Source organism: Cherax quadricarinatus, chromosome 72, assembly GCF_038502225.1.
Source record: "Cherax quadricarinatus isolate ZL_2023a chromosome 72, ASM3850222v1, whole genome shotgun sequence".
NCBI lineage: Eukaryota > Metazoa > Arthropoda > Malacostraca > Decapoda > Parastacidae > Cherax > Cherax quadricarinatus.
This window is the reverse complement of record NC_091363.1, coordinates 1,865,177-1,878,089: the sequence shown is the minus strand read 5'-3', so window position 1 is coordinate 1,878,089 and position 12,913 is coordinate 1,865,177. Positions and strand designations below refer to the sequence as shown.

The 12,913-nt window shown below is 57.7% G+C and overlaps 1 protein-coding gene across 1 annotated transcript in view; it reads right to left on the bottom strand.

Moving 5' to 3' along the window:
- LOC128701258 (uncharacterized) overlaps positions 1–12,913 on the bottom strand; it is a 51,553-nt gene that overhangs the window by 14,018 nt on the left and 24,622 nt on the right. Inside the window, exon 3 of the mRNA XM_053794873.2 lies at positions 1,023–1,219. Coding sequence (XP_053650848.2) covers positions 1,023–1,219 — 197 coding nt within the window. The remainder of the gene's footprint in view (positions 1–1,022; positions 1,220–12,913) is intronic.

The window sequence follows — 12,913 nt, the reverse complement described above, 5'->3', positions numbered from 1 at the left end:
GTAACTACAACTCTGCTGGAAGGACGCCTTGGAAGCTGTCATAACTGATCAACCTTTACTGGAACACTTGACGATATTCTCATTGTCCTACTGAAGTCTTCCTGCGCAGAATGACACACTGTACAAGTATTTCCCAAACTCATCCTCTGTACACTCTTTATTACAGATGAATTGTAAACCAAATAATGTAGAAATTGATCATCGAGAATGTGAAAGTTACTTGTAAATTATGGTAAGAAGAAATCCGATGGCAAGACAACAGTTCCTAAGTGTCGGTAATAAGGTTAAGAGATCACTTGGATTTATATGAAGTATAAGTAACTGGAGAGCTGCACTACAACTCTGTATATCAGAACAATAACAAAATTAATCTACTTTAGACGAAATCTTTCATAAGAAGATAAGAGCCCTGAACCTTCACTCTCTTGAAAGACGTAGAATGACGGAATATATATCTGAAGTACACAAGATGAAGACAGGTTGAACGAAGTGACATAAAGTATGAATTGAGGGTATCCAAGAAGGTAGATAAACACAGATTTACGAAGAATATATATGGTGGTGGTTGACCAGTTGATGGATGGAACAAGCTGAACTGTAGAGACATTAAAGTTAATACCTTAGGGATAGTTTTAACAATAAGATTAGACAAAGACTTGCCCAGCATGGGCAAGCTGGTCTACTAGAGTGCTGCTCTTGTGTTATGTAAGAGTGGAGGGAATACCTAGAGGGAGGGAGTGGAGGGAATACCTGGAGAGAGTGAGAGGGAAGGGTGGAGTGGAGGGTATACCTAGAGGGAGGGAGTGGAGGGAATACCTGGAGAGAGGGAGTGGAGGGAATACCTGGAGAGAGTGAGAGGGAAGGGTGGAGTGGAGGGTATACCTAGAGGGAGGGAGTGGAGGGAATACCTGGAGAGAGTGAGAGGGAAGAGTGGAGTGGAGGGAATACCTGGAGAGTGAGAGGGAAGGATGGAGAGAGAGAGATAGAGAGATGTAGGTAACACTATAAATATTATACTCAACATTAACTCTGACTCCAGGACTAGTGAAAGCCACCATCTTGGGAGAGTTTCTGGGGATAAACTGATAGAACTGCCTTCCTCCCTTCCACCACTTGAGGGAGTACAGTGCCTCCCCACGCAGTGCGAAGTGGCACCTCAGTGTGGCACTCTCTCCCACCAGCACCACACGTGGCACCTCCACCGCCGTCACCCTCAGACCTGACCAAAAGGGGGACAAATGGTCACAGACCTGTTCTTGAAGAATGTTGAAAGAGTTATATAACCACTCTCAGCTTGCATTAATAATTCTGGTAAGTCAGTAAAGTTGGTCAGCAGGAGGGTAGGTAGGGAGAGTTGGTGAGCAGGAGGGTAGGTAGGGAGAGTTGGTCAGCAGGAGGGTAGGTAGGGAGAGTTGGTGAGCAGGAGGGTAGGTAGGGCAGAGTTGGTGGTCAGCAGGAGGGTAGGTAGGGAGAGTTGTTGAGCAGGAGGGTAGGTAGAGAGAGTTGGTCAGCAGGAGGGTAGGTAGGGAGAGTTGGTGAGCAGGAGGGTAGGTAGGGAGAGTTGTTGAGCAGGAGGGTAGGTAGAGAGAGTTGGTCAGCAGGAGGGTAGGTAGGGAGAGTTGGTGAGCAGGAGGGTAGGTAGGGAGAGTTGTTGAGCAGGAGGGTAGGTAGGGAGAGTTGGTCAGCAGGAGGGTAGGTAGGGAGAGTTGGTGAGCAGGAGGGTAGGTAGGGAGAGTTGTTGAGCAGGAGGGTAGGTAGAGAGAGTTGGTCAGCAGGAGGGTAGGTAGGGAGAGTTGGTCAGCAGGAGGGTAGGTAGGGAGAGTTGGTCAGCAGGAGGGTAGGTAGGGAGAGTTGGTGAGCAGGAGGGTAGGTAGAGAGAGTTGGTCAGCAGGAGGGTAGGTAGGGAGAGTTGGTGAGCAGGAGGGTAGGTAGGGAGAGTTGGTGAGCAGGAGGGTAGGTAGTGAGAGTTGGTCAGCAGGAGGGTAGGTAGGGAGAGTTGGTCAGCAGGAGGGTAGGTAGGGAGAGTTGGTGAGCAGGAGGGTAGGTAGGGAGAGTTGGTGAGCAGGAGGGTAGGTAGGGAGAGTTGGTCAGCAGGAGGGTAGGTAGGGAGAGTTGGTGAGCAGGAGGGTAGGTAGGGAGAGTTGGTGAGCAGGAGGGTAGGTAGGGAGAGTTGGTGAGCAGGAGGGTAGGTAGGGAGAGTTGTTGAGCAGGAGGGTAGGTAGGGAGAGTTGGTGAGCAGGAGGGTAGGTAGGGAGAGTTGGTGAGCAGGAGGGTAGGTAGGGAGAGTTGGTGAGCAGGAGGGTAGGTAGGGAGAGTTGTTGAGCAGGAGGGTAGGTAGGGAGAGTTGTTGAGCAGGAGGGTAGGTAGGGAGAGTTGGTGAGCAGGAGGGTAGGTAGGGAGAGTTGTTGAGCAGGAGGGTAGGTAGGGAGAGTTGTTGAGCAGGAGGGTAGGTAGGGAGAGTTGGTGAGCAGGAGGGTAGGTAGGGAGAGTTGTTGAGCAGGAGGGTAGGTAGGGAGAGTTGTTGAGCAGGAGGGTAGGTAGGGAGAGTTGGTCAGCAGGAGGGTAGGTAGGGAGAGTTGGTCAGCAGGAGGGTAGGTAGGGAGAGTTGGTGAGCAGGAGGGTAGGTAGGGAGAGTTGGTGAGCAGGAGGGTAGGTAGGGAGAGTTGGTGAGCAGGAGGGTAGGTAGGGAGAGTTGTTGAGCAGGAGGGTAGGTAGGGAGAGTTGTTGAGCAGGAGGGTAGGTAGGGAGAGTTGGTCAGCAGGAGGGTAGGTAGGGAGAGTTGGTCAGCAGGAGGGTAGGTAGGGAGAGTTGGTGAGCAGGAGGGTAGGTAGGGAGAGTTGGTGAGCAGGAGGGTAGGTAGGGAGAGTTGTTGAGCAGGAGGGTAGGTAGGGAGAGTTGTTGAGCAGGAGGGTAGGTAGGGAGAGTTGGTCAGCAGGAGGGTAGGTAGGGAGAGTTGGTCAGCAGGAGGGTAGGTAGGGAGAGCTGGTGAGCAGGAGGGTAGGTAGGGAGAGTTGGTGAGCAGGAGGGTAGGTAGGGAGAGCTGGTGAGCAGGAGGGTAGGTAGGGAGAGTTGTTGAGCAGGAGGGTAGGTAGGGAGAGTTGGTCAGCAGGTGGCAGGTAGGGAGTTATATATGAGGCAGGTAGGAGAGTTGTTGAGCAGGAGGGTAGGTAGAGAGTTGAGACAGGAGGGCAGGTAGGAGAGCAGAGCAGGAGGTAGAGAGCTGGTGAGCAGGAGGGTAGGTAGAGAGCTGGTGAGCAAGAGGGCAGGTAGAGAGCCACAAAGAGAGTGGTAGAGAGCTATGAGCAGGAGGGTGCAGGGGAGAGAGCTGGTCTGCAGGTGGGTAGGCAGGGAGAGTCACAGACATGATGGTAGGGAGAGCTGCTGAGCAGGAGGCAGGTAGGAGAGCTGGTGGTTATATGGTAGGTAGTAGGGAGAGTTGGCATGAGGCAGGTAGGGAGGAGTTGGTGATAGATAGGTAGAGAGTTGGGGAGCAGGAGGGCAGGTAGGAGAGCTGGTGAGCAGGATGGGGCAGGGCAGGGAGAGCTACCAGCAGGAGGCAGGTAGAGAGTCAGCATAAGGAGGGCAGGTAGAGAACTGGCAGTTAAGAGGAGGGCAGGCAGGAGGAGCCTGGGTGAGCAGGAGGGCAGTGGTGAGCCGGTGACAGTGACAGGCAGAGAGCACAGCAGGAGGGTAGGTGAGAGAGAGCCATCAGCAGGAGGGCAGGCAGGGAGAGCTGGACACAGGAGGGTAGGTGAGGAGAGCTAGTCATGGTAAAAACAGGCAGGTTGGTCACAGGCAGGTAGAGCTGGTCAGCAGGAGGTAGGAGCTGGTCACAGGAGGCAGGGTAGGAGCCACGTGCAGGTGCAGGGCAGAGCTAATGCAGGAGGGTGAGGCAGGAGAGCTAATGCTGGTGGAGTGCAGGTAGGAGAGTGCTAATGTGCAGAGGCAGGCAGAGAGCTGGTGAGCAGGAGGGCAAGTAGAGAGCTGGGTGAGCAGGAGGGCAGGGTAGACAGGTGAGAGAGGTAGGTAGGAGCTATATGGAGCAGGAGGCAAGTAGGGAGAGTTGGGTGTTATGGAGGCAGGTAGAGAGCAGGAGCAGGAGGTAGGCAGTAGAGAGCTGGGTGAGGCAGGAGGTAGGTAGGGAGAGCAGGAGCAGGAGGGCAGGCAGGGGAGAGCTAGCACAGGTGAGGCAGGTGGTGGGAGAGTTGACTACAGGAGGCAGGTGGGAGAGCTAAGAGAGCAGGAGGCAGGTAGAGAGCTGGTGGAGCAGGAGGCAGGTAGAGAGCTGGTGAGCAGGAGGCAGGGCAGAGAGCCAAAGGAGCAGGAGTGGTAGAGAGCTCACAGTGAGCAGGAGGCAGGTAGGAGAGTTGGTGAACAGGAGGTAGAGGAGCTGGTGAGCAGGAGGCAGGTAGAGAGAGAGAGCTGGTGAGCAAGGAGGCAGGTAGAGAGCTGGTGGTTGAGGTAGAGAGAGTTAAGAGCAGGAGGCAGTAGAGAGTTGGTGAGCAAGGAGGCAGGTAGGAGTTACAGTGGAGGGCAGGTAGGAGAGCGCTAAGAGCAGTGGAGAGTAGGTAGAGAGTTAGAGCAGGTGGGCAGGCAGGAGAGCAGTGAGCACGAGAGGGCAGGTAGGAGAGAGTTTGGTGAGCAGGAGGGTAGGCAGGGAGAGCAGTGAGCAGAGGTGTGAGGAAGAGTTGGTGAGCAGGAGGGTATGTAGGAGAGTTGAGCAGGAGGGCAGGTAGGGAGAGTTGGTGAGCAGGAGGGCAGGTAGAGAGCTGGTGAGCATGAGGGTAGGTAGGGAGAGTCGCGACAGAGGCAGGTAGAGAGTTGGTGAGCAGGAGGTAGGGAGAGTTATGAGCAGGAGGCAAGGAGAGCAGAGCAGGGAGGGCAGGTAGAGAGCTGTGAGCAGGAGTGCAGGTAGAGAGCAGCAGGAGGGCAGTGTAGGGAGTTGGGTGGCAGGAGGGTAGGCAGGGAGCGTATACAGTGGAGGTAGGTAGATGGTAGACAGGAGGTAGGTAGAGAGTTGGTGAGCAGGAGGAGAGCTGGGTATGGAGCAGGAGGGTAGGCAGAGAGCTGGTGAGCAGGAGGGTAGGTAGAGAGCAGGAGCAGGAGGGCATGTGTAGGAGAGTTGGGTGACAGAGGGTAGGTAGGAGAGTCATGAGCAGGAGGGTAGGTAGAGAGTTGGGTGAGCAGGAGGGCAGGTAGGGAGAGCTGGTGAGCAGGAGGGCAAGTAGGAGAGTTAGTGAGCAGGAGGGCAGTAGAGAGAGCTGGCAGGAGCAGGAGGGTAGGTAGGGAGAGCAGAGCAGAGGGTGGAGAGCTGGTGAGCAGGAGGGTAGGTAGAGAGTTGGTGAGCAGGAGGCAGGTAGGGAGCTATCAGGAGGGTAGGGGAGAGCTATCAGCAGGAGGCAGAGGGAGGAGTTGGTAGAGCTGAGGGTAGGTAGAGCTAATGCAGTGGGTGAGGTAGGGAGAGTTGGTCAGCAGGTGGGTAGGTAGGGAGAGCTGGTCAGCAGGTGGGAAGGTAGGAAGAGTTGGTCAGTATGGTGGGTAGGCAGGGGAGAGCTGGTGAGCAGGAGGCAGGTAGGGAGAGTTGTGAGCATGGGGGAGGCAGTAGGAGTTGGTGAGCAGAGGGTAGGAGCCGGTAGAGCAGAGGTAGGAGAGCTGGTCAGCAGGAGGGTAGGTAGAGAGCTGGTGAGCAGGAGGGCAGGTAGGGAGAGCAGGAGCAGGAGGTAGGTAGAGAGCTCTAGTGAGCAGGAGGGTAGGCAGAGCCAGAGCAGGAGGGCAGGTAGAGAGCAGGAGCAGGAGGCAGGGGTAGGGAGGAGTTGGTGAGCAGGAGTGGCAGGTGAGGAGCCAGAGGAGGGCAGGTAGAGGAGCTATCAGCAGAGGGTAGGTAGAGAGCTGGGCAGCAGGAGGGCAGGTAGAGGAGCTGCTGGGTATAGGAGGGCAGGTAGGAGAGCTGGTGACAGGAGGGCAGGTAGAGAGCAGAGCAGGAGAGAGGTAGGGAGAGGCTGGGTGAGCAGGTGCAGAGGTAGAGAGGTTGGTGAGCAAGAGGGCAGGGTAGGGAGAGCTAAGAGCAGGAGGGCAGGTAGGAGAGCTGGGTGAGCAGGAGGGCAGGTAGGAGAGCTATGAGCAAGAGGGTAGGTAGGAAGAGCTGGGGTGGCAGGAGGTATGTAGGAGCTGGGTGAGCAAGAGGGTAGGTAGGAAGAGTTGGGTGAGCAGAGGGCAGGCAGGGAGAGCTGCAGAGCAGGAGGTGGGTAGGTAGAGAGTTGGTGCAGGAGGCAGGTAGGAGAGCTGACAAAGAGGTGGTAGGTAGAGAGCTGGTGAGCAAGAGGTAGTAGGAAGAGTTGGTGAGCAGGAGGGGTGCTGTAGGGAGAGCTGGGTGAGCAGGAGGGCAGGTAGGAGAGCTGGGTGAGCACAGGAGGGTAGGTAGGAGAGCTGGGTACAGGAGGGCAGGTAGAGAGTTGTTGGAGCAGGAGGGTAGGTAGGGAGAGCTGGTGAGCAGGAGGCAGGGTAGGGAGAGCTAAGACAGGAGGGTGAGGTAGAGAGCTGCGAGCAGGAGGGCAGTAGGGAGAGCTGGGTGAGCAGGAGGGTAGAGAGTTGGTGAGCAGGAGGGCAGGTAGGAGAGCTATGTGAGCAGGAGGGCAGGTAGAGAGCTATGAGCAGGAGGGTAGGAGAGTCAGGAGCAGACAGAGTAGGAGAGCTATGAGCAGGAGGCAGGTAGAGCTAGAGCAGGAGGTATGTGAGAGTTAGACAGGAGGGTAGGGTAGGAGAGAGCCAGAGCAGGAGGGCAGGTGAGGAGAGTTGGTGAGCAGGAGGGTAGTAGAGAGCTGCAGCAGGAGGGCAGGTAGAGAGCCAGAGCAGGAGGGCAGGTAGGAGCTGGTGAGCAGGAGGGCAGGTAGAGAGTTGGTGACAGGAGGGCAGGTAGGAGAGCTGGTGAGCAGGAGGGCAGGTAGAGAGTTGGTGAGCAGGCAGGTAGAGAGCAGGGAGCAGGAGGGCAGGTAGGGAGAGCTGTCAGCAGGAGGGTAGGTAGGAGAGCTGCGGAGCCGAGGTGAGCAGGAGAGCACAGCAGGAGGGTGCAGGAGAGTTGGTGAGCCGGGAGTGGCAGGTAGACATTACAGGTGGGTAGGCAGAGCGAGCCAGCAGGCAGGGCAGGTAGGAGTTGGTCAGCAGGTGGAAGCGTGGTAAAAGAGTTGGTCAGCAGGTGTATAGGTAGGGAGTTGGTCAGCAGGTGAAGGTAGGAAGAGCAATAGCAGGTGGGTAGGTAGGAGTTGGTGAGCAGGTGGCAGGTAGAGCTGGTCAGCAGGCGGGCAGGTAGGAGAGCTGGTCAGCAGGTGGAAGGTAGGAAGAGCAGCTTAAACAGGTGGCAGGTAGAGAGTTGGTGGAGCAGGAGGGTAGGGAGAGTTGGTGAGCAGGAGGCAGGTAGAGAGCTGAGAGCAGAGGGCAGGTAGGGAGAGCCGTATATGGAGGGCAGGTAGAGAGCTAACAAAGCAGGAGGCAGGTAGGAGAGCTGTTATTGGTGAGGTAGGTAGGAGAGTTGGTCATATATGGTGGAGAGTTTATGAGCAGGAGGGTAGGGGAGAGTTGCTTGAGCAGGAGGCAGGTAGGAGAGAGCTGGGTATATATATAGGCAGGGAGAGCTGGTGAGCAGGAGGGTAGGTAGGAGAGCTAATAAAGAGGAGGGTAGGGTAGAGAGCTGGCAGGAGCAGGAGGGCAGGTAGGAATTGTGAGCAGGAGGTAGGTAGGGAGAGCCATGAGCAGGAGGGCAGGTAGGAGAGCTGGTGAGCAGGAGGGTAGGTAGGAGAGCTAGGCCAGCAGATAAGAGGTAGGGAGAGTCACGCAGGAGGGCAGGGGTAGGGAGAGTTGCTACCAGCAGAGGGCAGGTAGAGCTGGTCAGCAGGTGGCAGGTAGGAGAGTTTGGTCAAAGAGGAGGGCAGGTAGGGAGCTGGTCAGCAGGAGGGCAGCAGGGAGAGCTGGTCAGCAGGAGGGCAGGTAGGAGAGCTGGTCACAGGCAGCAGGAATGAGGAGCTGGTCAGCAGGAGGAGTAGGTAGGGAGGAGTTGGTCAACAGTGGAGTGGCAGGTGAGGAGAGCTACACAGGAGGGCAGGTAGAGAGTTGTGAGCAGGAGGCAAGTAGGAGAGTTGGTGGAGCAGGAGGGCAGGTAGGTGAGCAGAGCAGGAGGGTGCAGGTAGGAGTTGCGAGCAGGAGGGCAGGTAGGGAGAGCTGTGAGCAGGAGGGCAGGTAGGAGAGTTGGTGAGCAGGAGGGCAGGCAGGGAGGAGCTGGTGGAGCAGGAGGGCAGGTAGAGAGCAGAGCAGGAGGGTAGGTAGAGAGTTGGTGAGCAGGAGGGCAGGTAGAGAGTTGTCAGCAGGAGGGTAGGTAGAGAGCAGAGCAGAGGTAGGTAGAGAGGCAGAGAGAGGGCAGGTAGAGAGCCAAGGAGCAGGAGGGTAGGTAGGAGAGCTGTGACAGGAGGGTAGGTAGGGAGAGTTGGTATGGGGAGGGCAGGTAGGAGAGTTGGTGAGCAGGAGGGTAGGTAGAGTTGAGAGCAGGAGGGTAGGTGGTGAGAGTTGTGAGCAGGAGGTAGTAGGGAGAGAGCTGTGAGCAGGAGGGCAGGTAGAGAGCTGGTGAGCAGGAGGCAGGTAGGAGAGCTGTGAGCAGGAGGGTAGGGAGAGCAGGACAGAGGCAGGTAGGGAGAGTTGGTGAGCAGGAGGGTAGGTAGAGAGCCAGGAGCAGGAGGTAGGTAGAGAGCTGGTGAGCAGGAGGTATAGAGTTGTGAGCAGGAGGTAGGTAGAGAGTTATGAGCAGGAGGCAGGTAGGAGAGTTGGGTGAGCAGGAGGGCAGGGGTAGAGAGCTACAGAGCAGGAGGCAGGGTAGGAGGGAGCTGCAGGAGAAAAAGAGAGTAGGTAGGAGAGTTGTGAGCAGGTGGGTAGGCAGGGAGAGTTATGAGCAAGAGGGCAGGTAGTAGGAGAGCTGGTGAGCAGGAGGGGGCAGGCAGAGCTGGTGAGCAGGAGGTAGGTAGGAAGAGTTGGTGAGCAGGAGGGTACAGGGAGTTAGATAGGAGGGCAGGTAGGAAAGCTGGGTGAGCAGGAGGGCAGGTAGGAGAGCCAAGAGCAGGAGGTAGGTAGAGGAGCTGCTGAGCAGGAGGGCAGGTAGAGAGCTGGTGAGTGAGGGTAGGTAGGAGAGCTGGTGAGCAGGAGGTGCAGGTAGAGAGCTTGTGACAGGAGGGCATGTAGGGAGTTGTGGAGTTAGAGGTATGTAGAGAGCTAAAGAGCAGGAGGCAGGTAGGAGAGCTGAGACAGGAGGGCAGTAGAGAGCTGGTGAGCAGGAGGTAGGGAGAGCTGAGAGCAGGAGGCAGGTAGAGGAGCTGGTGAGCAGGAGGGCAGGCAGGAGAGCTGGGTGACAGGAGGCATGGAGGGAGAGTTGCACAGGAGGGCAGGCAGGGAGAGCCATGAGCAGGAGGCAGGCAGGGAGCTGGGTGACAAGGAGCAGTAGAGAGAGCCAAGACAGGAGGGTAGGAGCCAGAGCAGGAGGTAGGGAGTTGCGAGCAGGAGGGGCAGGTAGAGAGTTGCGGAGCAGGAGGGCAGGTAGGAGCTAAGAGCAGGAGGGCAGAGCCGGTGAGCAGGAGGCAGGCAGGAGAGCCACACAGGAGGCAGGCAGGGAGAGCTGCGAGCCGGAGGGTAGGTGTAGGAGAGCTGGTCAGCAGGTGGGTAGGTAGAGAGTTGGTCAGCAGGTGGGCAGGCAGGAGAGCTACAGCAGGTGGGAAGCAGAGGAAGAGCTGGTCAGCAGGTGGTAGGCAGGGAGAGCTACAGAGCAGGAGGTAGGTAGGAGAGCTGCGAGCAGGAGGGTAGGTGAGAGTTATGGAGCAAGAGGCAGGTAGGGAGAGCTGTGAGCAGGAGGGTAGGTAGAGAGCACACAGGAGGGCAGGTAGGGAGAGCTGGTGAGCAGGGGAGGCAGGTAGAGAGCTGGTCAGCAGGTGGGCAGGTAGAGAGTTGTATGTTGGAGGCAGGTAGGAGAGTTGCTGGTTATGAGGCAGGTAGGAGTTATGAGCAGGAGGTAGGTAGGAGAGCTAAGGAGCAGGAGTGGCAGGGGGAAGAGTTGGTGAGCAGGAGGGTAGGCAGGAGAGCACAGCAGGAGGGCAGGCAGGAGAGCTGGGCAGGAGCAGGAGGGCAGGTGAGGGGAGAACTGGGTGTGAGCAGGAGGCAGGGCAGGGGAGAGCCTGGTGAGCAGGAGGCAGTGGGTGTGAGCCGTGAGCAGGAGGGTAGTAGAGCTGGTCAGCAGGAGGGTAGGCAGGAGCCATCAGCAGGAGTGGCAGGTAGGAGTCATCGCCGCAGAGGCAGGTAGGAGAGCCCAGTCAGAGTGGGTATAGAGAGCTGGTCAGCAGGAGGGGCAGGGTAGGGTGAGCTATCAGCAGGAGGGCAGTGGTGAGAGCTGGACAGCAGGAGGGCAGGCAGGAGAGCCACCAGCACAGGGGCAGGCAGGAGAGCTGGTCAGCAGGAGGGCAGGCAGGAGAGCTGGTCGGGCAGGAGGCAGGTAGAGAGCTATGAGCAGGGAGGTAGGTAGGGGAGAGTTGGTGTTAGAGGTGGGCAGGAGAGTTGGTGACAGGAGGGCAGGTAGGGAGAGCTGAGGTGGAGCAGAGGGTAGGGTAGGAGAGTTGGTGAGCAGGAGGGTAGGTAGAGAGTTGGGTGAGCAGGAGGGTAAGTAGAGAGTTGGTGAGCAGGAGGCAGGTAGGGAGAGTTGGTGAGCAGGAGGGTAGGTAGGAGAGTTGGTGAGCAGGAGGGCAGGTAGGAGAGTGGTGGAGAGGAGGGCAGGTAGGGAGAGCTGCGAGCAGGAGGCAGGTAGAGAGCTATGTTATGAGGCAGAGGAGTCAGTGAGCAGGGGAGGGCAGGTAGAGAGCTGCAGCAGGAGGCAGGTAGAGCCAGAGCAGGAGGCAGGTAGAGAGTTGGTGAGCAGGAGGCAGGCAGAGCTGGTGAGCAGGAGGCAGGTAGGGAGAGCTGGGTGGAGGCAGGAGGTAGGTAGGAGAGAGCTGGTGAGCAGGAGGGCAGGTAGGGAGAGAGCTGGTGAGCAGGAGGGCAGGCAGGAGAGCTATGAGCAGTGAGGGCAGGCAGGAGCTGGTGGAGCAGGAGGGTAGGCAGGGAGAGCTGGCATGGAGGGTGCAGGTAGGAGAGCTGTGAGCAGAGTGGCAGGTAGGTCAGCAGGTGGGTAGGTAGGGAGAGTTGGTGAGCAGGAGGGTAAGTAGGGAGAGTTGGTGAGCAGGAGGGTAGGTAGGGAGAGTTGGTGAGCAGGAGGGTAGGTAGGGAGAGTTGGTGAGCAGGAGGGTAGGTAGGGAGAGTTGGTGAGCAGGAGGGTAGGTAGGGAGAGCTGGTGAGCAGGAGGGTAGGTAGGGAGAGTTGGTGAGCAGGAGGGTAGGTAGGGAGAGTTGGTGAGCAGGAGGGTAGGTAGGGAGAGTTGGTGAGCAGGAGGGTAGGTAGGGAGAGTTGGTGAGCAGGAGGGTAGGTAGGGAGAGTTGGTGAGCAGGAGGGTAGGTAGGGAGAGTTGGTGAGCAGGAGGGTAGGTAGGGAGAGTTGGTGAGCAGGAGGGTAGGTAGGGAGAGTTGGTGAGCAGGAGGGTAGGTAGGGAGAGTTGGTGAGCAGGAGGGTAGGTAGGGAGAGTTGGTGAGCAGGAGGGTAGGTAGGGAGAGTTGGTGAGCAGGAGGGTAGGTAGGGAGAGTTGGTGAGCAGGAGGGTAGGTAGGGAGAGTTGGTGAGCAGGAGGGTAGGTAGGGAGAGTTGGTGAGCAGGAGAGTAGGTAGGGAGAGTTGGTGAGCAGGTGGGTAGGCAGGGAGAGTTGGTGAGCAAGAGGGTAGGTAGGGAGAGTTGGTGAGCAGGAGGGTAGGTAGGGAGAGCTGGTGAGCAGGAGGGTAGGTAGGAAGAGTTGGTGAGCAGGAGGGTATGTAGGGAGAGTTGGTGAGCAGGAGGGTAGGGAGAGTTGGTGAGCAGGAGGGTAGGTAGGGAGAGCTGGTGAGCAGGAGGGTAGGTAGGGGAGAGCTGGTGAGCAGGAGGGTAGGTAGGGAGAGTTGGTGAGCAGGAGGGTAGGTAGGGAGAGTTGGTGAGCAGGAGGGTAGGTAGGGAGAGTTGGTGAGCAGGAGGGTAGGTAGGGAGAGTTGGTGAGCAGGAGGGTAGGTAGGGAGAGTTGGTGAGCAGGAGGGTAGGTAGGGAGAGTTGGTCAGCAGGAGGGTAGGTAGGGAGAGTTGGTCAGCAGGAGGGTAGGTAGGGAGAGCTGGTGAGCAGGAGGGTAGGTAGGGAGAGTTGGTGAGCAGGAGGGTAGGTAGGGAGAGTTGGTGAGCAGGAGGGTAGGTAGGGAGAGGGACAGAGTAGGTAGGGAGAGCTGGTGAGCAGGAGGGTAGGTAGGGAGAGTTGGTGAGCAGGAGGGTAGGTAGGGAGAGCTGGTGAGCAGGAGGGTAGGTAGGGAGAGCTGGTGAGCAGGAGGGTAGGTAGGGAGAGCTGGTGAGCAGGAGGGTAGGTAGGGAGAGAGTTGGTGAGCAGGAGGGTAGGTAGGGAGAGTTGGTGAGCAGGAGGGTAGGTAGGGAGAGTTGTAGGGAGAGTTGAGCAGGAGGGTAGGTAGGGAGAGTTGGTGAGCAGGAGGGTAGGTGAGAGTTGGTGAGCAGGAGGGTAGGTAGGGAGAGTTGGTCAGCAGGAGGGTAGGTAGGGAGAGCTGGTCAGCAGGAGGGTCGGTAGGGAGAGCTGGTCAGCAGGAGGGGAGGTAGGGAGAGTTGGTCAGCAGGAGGGTAGGTAGGGAGAGTTGGTCAGCAGGTGGGTAGGTAGGGAGAGTTGGTCAGCAGGAGGGGAGGTAGGGAGAGTTGGTCAGCAGGAGGGGAGGTAGGGAGAGTTGGTCAGCAGGAGGGTAGGTAGGGAGAGTTGGTGAGCAGGAGGGTAGGTAGGGAGAGTTGGTG